Source organism: Punica granatum, chromosome 7 (genome assembly GCF_007655135.1).
Source record: "Punica granatum isolate Tunisia-2019 chromosome 7, ASM765513v2, whole genome shotgun sequence".
NCBI lineage: Eukaryota > Viridiplantae > Streptophyta > Magnoliopsida > Myrtales > Lythraceae > Punica > Punica granatum.
In genome coordinates this window covers 413,468-428,515 of record NC_045133.1, presented here as the reverse complement: position 1 = coordinate 428,515, position 15,048 = coordinate 413,468, and the positions used below count along the sequence as shown (strand labels likewise).

The 15,048-nt window shown below is 40.6% G+C and overlaps 2 protein-coding genes across 4 annotated transcripts; both read right to left on the bottom strand.

Moving 5' to 3' along the window:
• Positions 1-311: 311 nt before the first annotated feature.
• Positions 312-6,791, bottom strand: LOC116214676 (transcription factor GTE10-like). 3 transcript variants are annotated; one of them, XM_031550093.1, is made up of 11 exons: positions 6,180-6,791; positions 4,662-6,000; positions 4,524-4,572; positions 4,272-4,430; positions 2,572-2,630; positions 2,394-2,463; positions 2,219-2,305; positions 2,017-2,135; positions 1,860-1,926; positions 1,564-1,694; positions 312-1,256 (listed from the first exon to the last, which is right to left on the bottom strand). In XM_031550093.1, the coding sequence occupies exons 2-11, from the start codon at positions 5,967-5,969 to the stop codon at positions 861-863; spliced, it is 2,445 nt and encodes an 814-aa protein (XP_031405953.1). In that variant the 5' UTR covers positions 5,970-6,000; positions 6,180-6,791; the 3' UTR covers positions 312-860. The 3 variants fall into 3 exon arrangements, with proteins under 3 accessions (XP_031405953.1, XP_031405954.1, XP_031405952.1); XM_031550094.1 differs by having other exon boundaries at positions 6,459-6,791; XM_031550092.1 differs by having other exon boundaries at positions 4,662-6,791.
• Positions 6,792-12,083: 5,292 nt separating this feature from the next.
• Positions 12,084-14,040, bottom strand: LOC116212642. Its single transcript, XM_031547275.1, has one exon. The coding sequence runs from the start codon at positions 13,697-13,699 to the stop codon at positions 12,656-12,658; it is 1,044 nt and encodes a 347-aa protein (XP_031403135.1). The 5' UTR covers positions 13,700-14,040; the 3' UTR covers positions 12,084-12,655.
• Positions 14,041-15,048: the final 1,008 nt, after the last annotated feature.

The following is a 15,048-nucleotide window of genomic DNA, read 5'->3' as shown; positions in this document are numbered from 1 at the left end:
GTAGAAGTCAACCCATAGGGGAAACTTGTTTTCTCGCAAAATGATGACACCACGCCTCGTTTTGAGAGAGATCGTTCCATAGATGAAACTTGTTTTCTCGGAAAATTATCTACACCATGCCTTATATGTTAATGTTGCACTGTACAAAAGACCATGTGCTACGCCTTATATGTTAATGTCGCACCGTACAAAAGGCCATGGTGCCATTTAACCTAAGCTGGTCATATCTGTGATCCTCGTTTTGAGGGGATGACTGAGTGGAAACACCAGATAATGTCAACAAAAGCGAAGACACAGCTAACACAGAAAACTCCGACCAACAATACCAAACACGGTAATGAATACTAATTTTTTTCCTGTATAATCTGAAAAGCAGCAGCCTACGCAAAGAGATGGGAGGAGGAACCACTCAAAACGCAGGAAGATCAACGGAGATTACAAGAATAAATAGAATCTCCCCAACTTCGACCTCACTGCTCTTTCCCCTCTTTTCACTTTTTCCTTTACAATGCTTTTTACATGTTAGCTCGACTGCCCCTCCGACATGGCTAAATACTAAGCTACGCCTCGTCCCATTTCCTCGCGAAAGAAAAGAATCAGACCAGCCAGCCCTCCAAGCACACCCCAACCACCTCCTGCCCACACTTACCCCAACTTTCCCAGAACATTTTAACCCCAATCCTAAAACCCCAACTTTCACGACAGCTGGGAGCCAAAACCTGCATCGAGCCACCAGGTGTCTCGGGGTGACAGGACTAGGACGCTCTCCTCCATTACAGGAATCAAACAGAGGACCAAAAGCTTGCATCTCATGGAATGAAAACGTACACCCCCCCCCCCCCCCTCGGAGAAAAACATATTCAATCAATTTCACCCTCCTCCACATCGTTGGGCGGCTCACTTTTGTGTGTCTCAGGCTCAGGCTCAGGCTCAGGCTCAGGCTCAGGCTCGGGCTCGGGCTGAGGCATGAGGTCCTGTTCTTGCACTGTCTCAGGCTTGGGCTCCGGTTCTGGCTTGGGTCCAGGCCCATGCTCACCTTCTTCATCATCCTCATCATCATCAGCCTTCATGTACAGACCCAGCTGCTCCAATGGGTTGCTAGTGCCCTGGAATTTGAAGCTACCGAGGCCATTCTCAGTGGGATCTGGACTTACCTCCTCTAAGAAACTTGGCACGCTCTCATCATTTGCAGCCCGGAACAGTTCCAAATCCTCCATGAATCGACTGCTCTCATTGATATCAACAGTCTTCTCCATCTGTAAATTTATCAAACATTAAAATATCAACCGACTAGATATCCCAGCTGTTCAATGCTCATTAGAAGTGATGCGTAACCTAGACAAGAGAAGGCATGTAAAAAGATCCATTGCTCCCACATTCCCCCTCCATATTTGTATTTCTCAATTAACACATCCATATCATAAGGCATTTAGCAGTGCATCAAATCGAAACGAATTTCCATGCAAATCAGAAGTCATTATATCTCCATCTTCATTATTTTCTGCATGAAAAAAAAAAGAAAAAAAAATTGTAAGTCTCAACATCAGAGTTCGTTCATTACACCTGTTGAAGTGCCTGGCGAGCAAGCTCTCTCTCTAGTTCCCTCTTCTTCTTGGCATCCGCTGCAGCTTTTGCTTCGGCTTTCTTCCGAGCCTCCTCTGCAGCCCTGGCCTCAGCTTGCAGTTTCGCTTTCTCTGGTGGCATCAAAATGGATCATCGCAAGATAGAAAATCAAAATATTATCCACAAAGCTGATACATAATAATTTATACACCAATCACCATATATATATATATATATATATATATATAGAGAGAGAGAGAGAGAGAGAGAGAGAGACTGAACATGTGAGCATATACCTTCTCTTAACCGCCTTTCCAACTCCTCCCTTTGCAATCGCAACTTTTCAGGGTCTCGCTTGTCATCCTACTCAACCAGAAACAAAGATAAGATACAAGTGGGCCACAATGAAATGAGAAAATGATATACAAACTTGGATTGTCTTGTGCAAGCAACCTTCTCAAGCGCCTTTTCTTGAGCTTTTAGTATAGTGTCAGCGAAGCGATTCCTCAGCAGGGCTGCACGGTAAAGCTTCTCAGGGGAGATCTGCCTTTCAGGTGGAGCACTCTCCTCTTCTATAATGTTACAGCATGTTGGGTGAGAGATCACACCCCCAGAACAAACAGCACACTATTATCTTCAGTATATTCATGCTTACCCTCGCTAGGACCAGCAGTTTCATTAGGATTCGGCATAGGTTCAGAATTCAGCCTGCCACTGTCCCCATCAACAGCAGATGCTTGGCCTGAAACAAAAGCAGTTCACCCAAAACGAGTAAATAAATAGAATATGATACTGCAGATAAATCTAGGCACAAAAACTCAGATACTGACAATTTCTATCGTCCGGATTACCGTCAGAACCCTTTTTCTGATCCCTAAGTCCTCCACTGGGCAAGACTTCCTATAATTACAAAGCAGCAAGATAAAAATTCTAAGAGTCATGTTTCTGAATCACGGGGGAACATGCTCACCAGGGAACAAACCACTACTGATGAATTTCAATACTAACCGGTCCTGAAGCTTTAGCAGCATCTGGTTCACTTTCGGATGAACTGGCTGTGTCTGAATCTGGAGGTAAAAAATGTAGGGAACGGTCAACAATCACAAGTAAAAGGATTCTCAATTTCCAGGACAAGACCACAAATGCATAACAGTTAAAAGGGAAATTTAAGAATCACAATATTCTTGATTTCCATGACAAAATCCACAAATACATGGTTTATTCACTCGAAAGGACCTAATGTCCAAATTATGCCGCAGATATTCTTCCATTCAGTATGGTATCATAATAGAACGTAAAGGACACAAAGAAATAGCTCTCAGTTTATAAGGTCTCTAATACAAAATCTTGCCAAGTCAGATCAGGATGTTACAGCAACTAGCATTGCTGATGTGACATTAATTCATTGCTGATGTGACAATAAATTGATATTTAATTTAAAAATATAATAATTCATCATTAATTCGATGTTTGGGTTTTGGTATGGAAAGGTATGTTGTACATTGCTGGTAATCTTGCTAGTAATCGAGATAGTCAAACTCTCCCCTCCCCCTCTCTCTTCCCCCCTTCTTCAGCTGGGAAAATGTATTAAAAGCTGAGTGGGAAAGTGGATCACCTTGGGCATCCTGATTACCATTAATCTGGTGGACCTAGGGAATTAAATATCAAATAAATCTGGTGGGTCTAGGGAATTTAAAATCAGATTCTCAGCAATCCACATAGATTACCTCATACCAAACGCCCTCTAAGAGCTCTAAAGGAAAACAGTAAAACCACCCCACTGCACCCCCCACGTCAATCTCCTTCAATGCACGACGATGCAGAGACAACTAGATCAATCCTTTCAACAAACTTCAAATCATGACTTTGATAACCCATCATCTCAAACTTGACATTTAAAGTTCTCCGGGCCTGAGCTTGATATGCATTTGGATCATTACCCTAATCTACGTGTCCTTCAATAGATAAAACATTGACAGCCAAATGATTTGACTTGACATGTTAAAGAATTGGAATGACTTAAATCGCAAGTCCTCCATTTGGGTTCAAAGAGCTGATGAAAGCCGGCAAGGAATAAAGCATATGGAGCTTCTCAAGACTGAGCATAACAACCCAATAATGTAAACTTTTTGCATTGAGCAGCCACATTAAGAACCGCCCTTTATATCTTTATTAGATGTCAAGAAGACATTTCTTTTGAGTTACCACGGTATCAAACAATGGTCATTTTGCATACAACAGCCACAACAACATCCTTAACTACTTTACAGTTTTAGGTATCTAACCTGCTGCAGCAACTGACCTATGCGATACTATTCTCCCTCATCTATAGCAGAGTAATAACAATGCCAGGCATAGCCTGCTGCAGTGGCTACCCCATTATCGTACTTCTCCATTTACCATTTGGCAATCAGATCAAATTCCTCTATTAGTCTCCACAGATTTGAGGGCCGACGTACAAATTACGCCACAGACATACTTCCATTCAGTATGGTATCATTAATAGAAGGTAAAGGACGCAAAGAAATAGCTCTCACAGTTTATAGGTGTTTTAATACAAAATCTTGCTAAGTCAGATCAGGATGTTACCGCAACTAGCTATCTAAGAAGCAAAGCTTGCAATAAAGCAATATATAATTGTCTGTCTGTTGTAATGTTCGAAATAATATCAGAAAATCAATGGAGAGAAGGTTTGAAGAAACACGAACCACTAGATGATGAGCCTGAATCACTACTGGAGCTGCTTGGACTACTGCATTTACTGTTTCTATGTGCTGCATCCTTTTCTATCTCTACAGGAGGGAAGCTTGATATAGGAGGATCATTCCCACCCACTATATCTACATCCTCATCAACAGCCTCATCGCCTGCCAATTCCCAAGAAACAATGCTTCAATTATCAAACTGTGCTCTTGTCAAAAAACATACCAAGATTGTCAGCATGCAGGAAGAGGATGTACCTTTGGATTGAGGAAGAGAGGAATTGCTAATTCCTGACACGTTATGAAGCTGCACGAAAGAAAAATGGCATCAATTGGCAAACCAAGTTCCCGAAAAGGACAAAGGTTCAATAAAGATAATAAGAAAGAAACTCAGACCTCCATTTCACATTGTTCAGCCTTGCCCTGCTGCCTTTGCTTCTCCATCATATAGTCATCAAGAAGCTTTCGCAATTTCAATAACGTACCATCACTCAGGGCATCTATATCAATCTCTATTTCATCCTCACTAGTCTGGTCAGCACCAGAGCTTTGTTCTTTCAGAAACTCAACAATGCTCTCTGGCAGTTCCCCTAGCAGAGCCTCTAATTCCATGCTCAACTTATGCTTCTCATCATCTGTCATCCTCTGGCAACCGGGCTCCGGCCTGTCCTGAGTACCGTCTGAAATAGTTTTCTGCTTTTTCAAAGGAGGCACCTTGTTTGCATGACCATTCGTGTAGGACGGTACCTCCTGCACATCCACTACCATTGAGATTTTCTTCTCTATCGCTTTCCACTTCATTTCAAAATTTTTACTGAGTGTCTCGGCCATAAAATGCACACGGTTCCCACGTGGGTTGTAAGTCATTGCATTCGAAAAAGTCAGCCGCACATCTGCAGCAAAACCTAGAGGGCTGGAATATTCACCAGCATCTAGTTTACTCTTCACAGTGCCAAGGTCCATAGGATTCTTGATCACGTTGAAGTAATCTGGGATGTTCAACTCCACAACATTGACCGGTGTGTTGAAGATCCAGCCATGCTGATGTGACATTAAACGTTTTAAGAGTGCGGCACATTGTTTCATTAGCACAGTGTTGGTTGTGCTGGCTGTTCCAGCTGGATTTGCAGCTTCAAGGCGTGCAAAATTACCCTTCTTCGTTCGAGCCACATTACAGGATGGAGCAACACGTTTCTTCCCATTCCTTACTACTTCAGATGAACCAATGGTGCTAACCCCTGGAGGTCTCTTCTTCCCATCATTGAAACTCCGGATTTCACTAGAAGGTGATAGTGCAGCAATATTAGAACTCAAAGAAGCAAGTCTTCTCTGCAGATTCTGTACTTGTTCAAGCTCCTTTCGCAGTTTATACTTCAGATCCTTCCTCTCAATACCTGATAACTTTGACAGTGATAGAACCTGTACAGGGACTCCAAAACTATCACTTCCATCAACATTCAAACTGATGCATTTCCTTTTATGACCATAGGAGTCATCAGAAGCAGTCATTTCTGTGTCAACCCTTCCAGAGCTCCCAAAGCCTTCGGATTCAGCCATAGTCTCAACAACATGTCTATAATCTGGCACGAAACCTGTGGATGGCCCTTTGGAAGAGAACTTCCGCGACTTCCCCATTAGTTGTGTGGTTAAGAACTTCCGCGATTCCTTCTGTCCAGTGAACTCTATAGGGACAGTAGGTGCCATAAGATCGAAGTCCAATTACTGCACATGACAACTGCAATGGCAGCATAAAATTTTATCAAACAGCATACACCTGAATTCAATAGGTCGGAGAGTTCATATTTCCCAATTGTGATTGGGCGTAAGTAAAATTCAAATAGTCTTGTTAGTCCAATCAGAAGATGAAATTTAATGTCAACTCCTTAAATGCTCCAGCACGAGGCTCCAACCCACCAGCAATAGTACGATGTCTTCCCTCAGTAATGCTCCGGCTCACCAATGTAAAGGTTCTCTACCGACCAGCACAGCACAGATAAATGTCACACGAGCTCCAGAGATGCAACGGACCATGTGCTGATAAAGACAAACAGGCAACAGACCTATCCGGGTAGAACTTCCAATCTCAAGAATCTGCCCTAGTCATTGCCAATTCAAAACCCTAACTGGAATTTCCCTTGCTTGCAATTGCTTTTATAACAATGAATCGATTTCCCGTAATTGATTTGTACTTACAATGTCGAAATCCAGAGCCGTTCTTCGCCGGAACCCCAAGATTCCGATGAACCGAATGTAGAAGAATCAGGAGCGAGAAGGCGAATCGGTAGGAAGAAAACCTAGAAGAAAGAAAGAAAGACTCGAAAGGATCCAATCCAAAAACGTGGAACACCGATCTGAGTACCCTCCACTCTGCGCGCGTGAATTCAAACCCTAACCCTAGAGAGAACCTTCCTGTTAAGCTCTTCTCCTTCGACAGAGAGACGGCTCGGCTTCGCTACGACGAGAGAAAAAGAACGAGAGAGATAGAGAGACGATAAGAGAGTAATGGGGTGAGCCCTTTTGTCCTTGGGTTTCTCTTTGGGCTTATGGAACTCCTCTATTTATAGTGGCCCAGTAGCCTCGCACACCGCCACCATATTCAATCTTAGCCGTTCATACGTGACTCCGTGGGATCGTAAGGCTGACGTTTTAGATCTATTTACCACCGCTGATCGGATCTAACGGGCGGTGTTCTCCTCCCATGTCCCACCGGTCTATGGAGAACGCGTAGAATAAATAAATAAAATATAATAATAAACTAATAAATGCATTAAGTTAATGTCGACCGCCGCTAAACAAAATAATAATGTATCCCCGCACCACTTGACGGAGAAAAGTGTCCTACTCGCTTACGATATTTCGACAGGCTGACACGTTTACTGTCATCCGCGCGTGCTGCAAAATCCCCACAGAGAGTAGAGTGGACAAAAAAAGATACATATACTAATATGGGGAACTTCTGGAAACTTACTCCGAGGTTGCTTACACGTGTCTGCCTCGACTTTTCACTGCCATCTGATGTGGCACGTGGGGACCACGTGTAATAATAGCATGAAGAGGTTGACATAAAAATTTTGCTCGAAATTGAGGTGTCCCTTGGTAATAGTGCAGACTCCACTCTAAATATTAATATATATATATATGAGGTTATAATGGTAAATGAAAAAAGTATGTGAAAATTTATTATTAAATAAGAGAAAAGATAAATTACTTTGTTGAATTGATGAAAAAATATAGTGGAGTGGGAAAATTTATTAATAAAAATTAAAAATAAAAATGAAAAAATAATGATTGTGTTGTTAAATTAAGAGAGAAAGTGATGAATAATTTGAAAATTTTAGTATTAAAAAAATAATTATAATAATGATTAATAAAAAATATATGAGATAATTTGTTATTGAATAAGGGTGTGCATGGATATCAAGTATATCCGGAACCGGTTGGAACCTACTCATTAGAGTAGGGTCTGAGTAACTTCAATTGAAAATATGGTAATGTCTGAGTAGTAATTTAAGGAACAGATGAAAATATATTTTGGTTCCGATTCTAACATGCAGGGCACCTACGGAACTGGTACCCGAAACTTATATTTTCTGAAAAAATTATTTTATATTTATATAATTCTCTATGTGTGATATAGTATCTACATAATCCTAAGGAGAATTTATTTGTTTTGTCTACTAAGAAGAGCTACATTATCTTTTTTTTTACTAAATAGCTACATAATCTTTTAGTTGGGTATTTGTTTTGTCTATTATATAACCCTAATGAGAGTTACATAATCTTTTAGTTCTGTGGATGGGTGTGATCGATTAATCTAGGTCGACATTTATTTGTTTTGCATGATTGTGAAATGAAATCTTTTCGATTTTAGTTATTTATTTCATTTATTGTGCTTGAAGAGAAAAAAATTACATGTTCCAAAAGGGTATCCGGAACATGTAGTATAATTCAGGTTCCAGTTCTAAGTTTCGACAGGATAGGGTCCGATTCCAAAATCTTGAAACATGTCCCTTATAGGGTAGTTCCGGATATCGTAAAAAAAAAAAACAGAGTACCCCAGCCTGCACACTTCTATTATTGCACTGAAGAAAAGAATAAAAAAAAGTAATAATTGTGTTATTAAATTGAAGGAAAAGTAAAGTAGAGTTAATTAAAGTATAATTTAAATCCATAAACAAACAAAGCAAAATTACAAAAAGAAAAATTTGCTCCAAGATAATTCATTATTAACTATGGCAATTTCTAACATGACACCATATAATGTTAACGGGGTCATAAGAGCCGTCGGATGCACGGTCAATTTCAATATAATCGAAAGTGGAAAATTAATACGTATTACGGACAAATGAACATAGGTAGAAAGAAGATATATTCATATTATATATTTAACACGTTTAAATGTGTTAAAAAAACAAACAAACTGTGCAGGAGTTAGGATGTTGAAAAAAAAAATATATCGAAAAATAATATTCCATGTGACGGGATTGTGGATAAAAAGTAATATGTGAAATACATATAACATACTAATAGGATCAATTATTTCATTTTCCATTTTGACGAATTGAATGACATATTTTTTTATTTTTAAATTGATTTATAAAACAAGTATACATATACAAATGAAATTTCTTTCTTTTTCCCGTATCTTATTCATTAAAAATTAATAAAATAAAATATATAATAAAAAAATAAATTATTAAAACAATGTAAAATTAAACAAATTTGTGAGAGTAAGAAATTTTTTATATTTTTTTTATTATTGACACAGTTTATATATATAAAGAAATATATATATATATATATATATATATATATAAATTTCATCAAAAAAGTTTATATATATAAAGGAAGACTTCAATCAATAGACAGACCAACTTTGAACGCGCCGTGTCAATTTCGGTTGAAAAATGAAAAGAAGAAAAAGAAGCGATGGGGCTTCAACATCTTGAAAAAATCGATTCCAATCTGCAGAGACTGCCGACTAACATTGGTCGGGTGATGCAGCTCATCGGGCAATTCTTCCCATAGGTAGATAGATAGATAGATAGATACGTCATTTTTGTAATCAAGAGTTTGGGCCGGGGACTTAATGAATTCATTACGGTGAGTGGGCTCTGTGGGTAACAAAAACCCAACCTCTCTCACCTACGATTCGATCCATATTCATAAAAATTAATTGGAACTAGTACTAACGTATATAGTAGCTAAGCTAGCTAATATTCGATCTGTTCGTGCATGCACGGATGGGCGCCTTGGTATATCTTTGATGAGGATGTAGATTTTAGAATCTTAACCACAACCGAAACCTCATAAATGAGTGACTTGTCAGCATTGTTGACATGCTGATAGCTAAGTATTAAGACTACCCGTTTGAATTGAGAAACTAATTTTAGAATCATGATTTTGATTTTAACTCAACACACTACACAACAAAAATACACGTTTCTCAAGTCAAATTTATAATACTATTTCATTTGTCTTTTTCCACTATCAAAATCAAAATCAAAATCAAAATTATGATTTTAAAATCACACTAACAAATCAAACGCAACATATAATAGATTTTGCGAAACAGTTATCTCCTGATATCTCACATCACCGGTCTATATATAACCACGAGACTCCAGCTACATAATGTCATCCATTTTGTAGTGGGACCAGCACATCCGGTGCGACCGATCCCAAGTAGCCGCGGAGTTGATCGGGCAACAGCCTCCTTAATAATTAGATAATTCATATATAGAGCCCAGCTCGAAATGCAGAACTTCGAAAATGTAATCACACACGCGAGAAAAAAGGATCAAACCGAACTCGCGACATGTAATTATATTATAATAATGAAACAACTAGCCGTGGCTGGCCTCGTTCAAAAAGCCATGTATTATTATTATTATTATTATACTGAATGGAGTTCCAAATGGATAAATAACACAAACATTTTCAGTGTAAAAAGCAGACGGCCACACCCTCGTATAACTTTATGTTGTATTTCCTATCAGAGTAAGGGGATTTGGTACAATACCACGAGTTAGAACTCATAATCACGAGATCTTGGATTCGATTCTCGTCAGTGGAATTTCTATACTACTTTGTTTAGCTTTGCTATATCTAATATTATACTTAGGTCATAAGCGTCCGTTATACATAACCACAATATATATATGTATATACACACTCAAATAACTACCTAACTTCTTATATTTTCTCTTACGCACCCACCTCTCCCTCCCCATCCCCACCTTTCTTCTCTTTCTATCCCCTTTCATCCGTCCATCTTCTAGGTTTCCTTGTTCTTCTTTTTCGCAAATTTTCCTTTTAAATAATATTTCAAATTCAGTTAATTAGAAAGTTGATATCATTAAATTACCTCTGAAATTGAAAAATCAATTTCAAATTTTAACTAGGAATTTTCTTAAACTATATTTTCCGTATGTTTGATTTGTAATTTAATAGCTTAGATTTGGTATCGTGCAGCCATGCTTATAATCTTCAGTATTTTTTATGTTTGTCATCGCGCGTAGTACGGATATGTTGCTCTCTATGGGATAGAAGGAGAGTAAAGGGAGGGAAGAGGAGGAATGTAAACAGGCGGTGCTTTTATTAAATTCATTATCATACCCTCGTATCAATTGAATGAAAATAACTTATGATATACACGGTGCTATATGGAAAATAATGAAAGTCGAAAGTGAGATGAAGACGGATCTTCGAGTTTTATAATAGCAGAGAAAGAGAGACTTTTCATTGACACCACTTCTTAGCATGGTATGATAAAAACACCAATCATTTTGCAACAAATGAAAAGTAGGAGATATGCGTTGGTGATATTCTATTTCTTGTTATAATAAACGATTAAAATCATCATAATACTCATACGAACAATTTTTTTGGCAGAGATGAATCAATATATATATATATATATATATATATATATATTAAAAATTAAGGAGACTGACCATACTTTGGTCCAGAAACTTAAATGAGAGAAACCACTTATCAAACCAAACACAAGGAACGCCCGATCGAGATCCAGATCTATCTTTTCATGGAAAACTGATCGCTAATATCAACCGGGAAAAACCAAAAAAGCACACGCGCGTACAAAAGAAAGAAAAATTGTAAGTTGTAGCACTAATATTTACTGAATTCTGATAGCAAAAATGACCTTTTGTTTTGTTTGAGAAAAAAAACGATAGGCTTAATAATTATCGGTAGGAATTTGACAGATCCAATCGGTAATACAAACTAGCTTTAATTAGCTCCCAAAGCACAAATATGTGATTATACAATTTTATAGTAAAAAATACAATTACGTAGCAGAAAGTCCTATAACGAATATACCATGATAATATCACAAGCCAATAATTTTTTTAAAATTTCTATTGATTTTTAAAAATATTATTAAAAACATCTACTATTAACAAAAATACTTTTATATATATATATGTTTGGTGATATAATGTGATGAGATACACCCTTTACACACCATACAATCAGGATTAGAGGGGAGAAGAGAGAGAGATAGAGAGAGAATTCATACGTAAGGGTAGTACTACTGGGGAGGACACATGGTGAGCTTGCAAGAGCGACACATGCAGACTCGAAGAGATCATCATCATGATGAAGCTTCATACATAGATACATACATACATATATATATATATATATATATCATGTCATGGCCACAACTATACGGATTCGTCATGTTAATGTCTACGTATATATATACACACATATATATTAATTGATCGCAGCATATATACGTATATACCTAGTTCGCAGAACAACCTCAGCACACAACGATCTTCCATCATTATATAATAATTCATGTAGCGTGCATATTTGTGGTGATTACACAGACGTGCCACAGTACTACAGCACCAGATACCAAAAGCCAGCTACAGTTAAATCTTCTTTTGGTTTGCCATGAGACCAATTCCCAGTTAGGTCGTTGGCCTAGCTCGGGTGCTAATTCAGACAAAGTAGAAAGTAGAAACGGTAAATAATCTACATAAAATCACGTACCATCTGCATATTAATTACTCGGGTTGACTCCATTCCCTCGTTAATCTCTGTTAGTTAAAAGCCGAAGCGCAATATCTACGTACCACAAAAAAGGGGGGGAAAGAAAAAACAAAGCCCAATTAAAACGCCCCATCTCTGCAGGGAGAACGAGAGAGAGAGAGAGAGAGAGAGAGAGAGAGAGAGAGAGAACTTACGACGTGCGTGAAGTTACATTGAAACACCAAAAATATTTATATTTACAGATCAGAGAAAAAAGCTTGCCGGAGATATTAGGGCTTTCGACTGGGTCTTCATTGAGATATATAATTAAGGGGCATGGTTGTTACGCCGTATATCCGCAGGTTATCATATCATATATAAGTAAATTACCGCCCGAGGCTGAGAGCGGCCTTCACATCTAGCCTCCATGCGAACCCGCCACCATCCATCCTCCAGACGTCGCACGGCAGCGTCAGCGATGACCCGGCCTTCTCCTTCCCACATGCGTACTGCATCCTCACCCTGCAGGTGAACGCGGCCGCTTGGGCCAGCAGCCCCACCGTCACGGGAACCCCCTGGTCCTTCATCACCAGACAGACTGCCACGTCGACACCGGGTTCCCCCTGGCCGACCGTCTGCCTGAATGCCGCATTTGTCCACGTCACCCGGCCAAGCCCATCCGATACAAACCCAGGGCACGTGTCCGCCGCGAGGTTCCTCCTCTTTTCTTCGTCCGTACGCCCTATGGCATAGCCGTCCACCCATGTGTCCATCACGCACTCCACCATCACCCACGCCTCCACCTTCCTCAAGATCGGCCGCCGCAGGAGTGCTGCTCTATCATGGCTGTTGAAGTTGAGCCACGTGGCGCCATGCAACTGATCCGGATACGAGTGCGGCTGCTGCTCTCTGGACGCCTCCGGGACGAAGCACAAGTTGCCGCCAAAGGTCGTCCCCGGCCTCGCAGTTCTGACGCCGTAACTGATGCTTCCTAGAGCGATAATATTATTCTTTTCCCCCGCCTCCTCCTCCTCCTCCTCCTCCTTTTCAGGCCTGCCGAGCTCCGGCGTTTCCGGCAACAGCGGCAGAGTCACCACTGCCTGGCGGTCTCCCGATGAAGCGACGTCCGTGGTGTCGGTGGGGGTGGGGAAAGCAGCTGGCTTCCTCCGTTTCCCACTGCAACGCTTGCGGCTGCTGCTGATGCTCTTGTCCGATGATGATCGAACGTACCGTCTCCTGCCTCTCCCGGTCTTGACATAAGAGTCAGCCTTATTGCTCTCCGAGGAAGAGGCGCCGGAAGAAGACCCACCAGAGCTAGGCTTCGGAGCAATAGGGCGGAACCTGAGCATTATCCGGTCTACCTTGGAAGCATCGTAAGCACCTCCAGCCGTCGCATATCGAGCTATACAACAACCTCCTCTACCGTCCATCAGTCTGTTTTTTTTTTTCCTTCTCTCACTAACGTAAAGAACTTACAGAGATCGATCGAGCTAGTTGTTTGAGTTTAGGAAGGAAACTGATGAGAGATATGGTCACTATATCTCATTTCATTTATGATGATCTCCTATACCATTGAAACAAAACAACACCAAGGACGAAATCGCAGAAGACTGAGAGCGATAATATAACGCTATGCTGCAGTATTATCGTATAGTTGTGGAGGGAGGAAGAGAAATATATAGGGACTGTGGGGGCGACACGTGTGGAGGCAGAGACGTGTGAGTACAATGGGACTTGGAAAAGCGAGGAGTGGGGGGGATTGGTCGGGAGGGGGAGAACGTGGCGTTGCGGGTGGAGTGGGACCCACACTAAAGATGGGGAGGGGAATACATTTTTTACGTTAAGGGCTTCTCGAATTGAATTGGGCTAGTGAGAGGGGGGTGGGGCCCGGGAGAGGCGGCCAATGAGAAGGCGAAGAGTGTCCGGGGGGCCAAAAGGACAAGGGGCCGCGTCGCGCAGGTAAGGTAAAAGTTGGGGGGGGGGGGGGGGGGGGGGGGGGGGGGGTAAGGTAAAAGTTGGGAGCTGAACGGGCAACGTACAAAGACCGCTTTTAGAGGAGCGCGAGAGTTTTCATGAGGAAGGCACGTGGCCCATGGGAGACGGATAGAGATTGGGAAGGGGGCCATTGTCGTTTCGGGTTTCCTATAATTAGTATGAGAGTAGAGGGATGGCACCACGTGGACGGCGGGATAGCGACACGGATCTCTTAGGTTGAATTCCCTGATCTCAGCTTATAGCTCTTTGTTTTTGTTTTTGTATTTGTTTGCGGAGGAAAAGGAAGCGAAGGAGGGAGGGAGGGAGGGACGATTTTTTCTCTCTGTCCCCGCGATTGATGATTTATTTGGAAAAGGACCTCTTCCCTTAAATAGACTTCGTTGGACCATTCTACCCCCGGCTCCTCTCCTGGATCAACGGACGTGCCACCCCCCTTGCAGGCTTTTTGTTTTTCAGTTTTATTAACATGGTAGGGATGGATACCGATTGGACGTGGCATCCAATGGCTTTTGTTGCTTCTGTTGTTTCCAGGGGCAATGGAGGGGCAAAGCTGTTAAACCTTCACAAACATATATATATATATATATATATATATATATATATATCTGACGCAAATAGTCCCAGACATACAAATTTCAACGATCTGTCATTTCCGATATCGGATCCGCAATCATACTCAACTCAATAAAGGAGAAATGATAAAAGTGATTCTTTTACCCCATTTACGAGTCTGGAATATGGATAGTTTGATTTGAGATTTGGATGAGGATTTACATTATCGAAT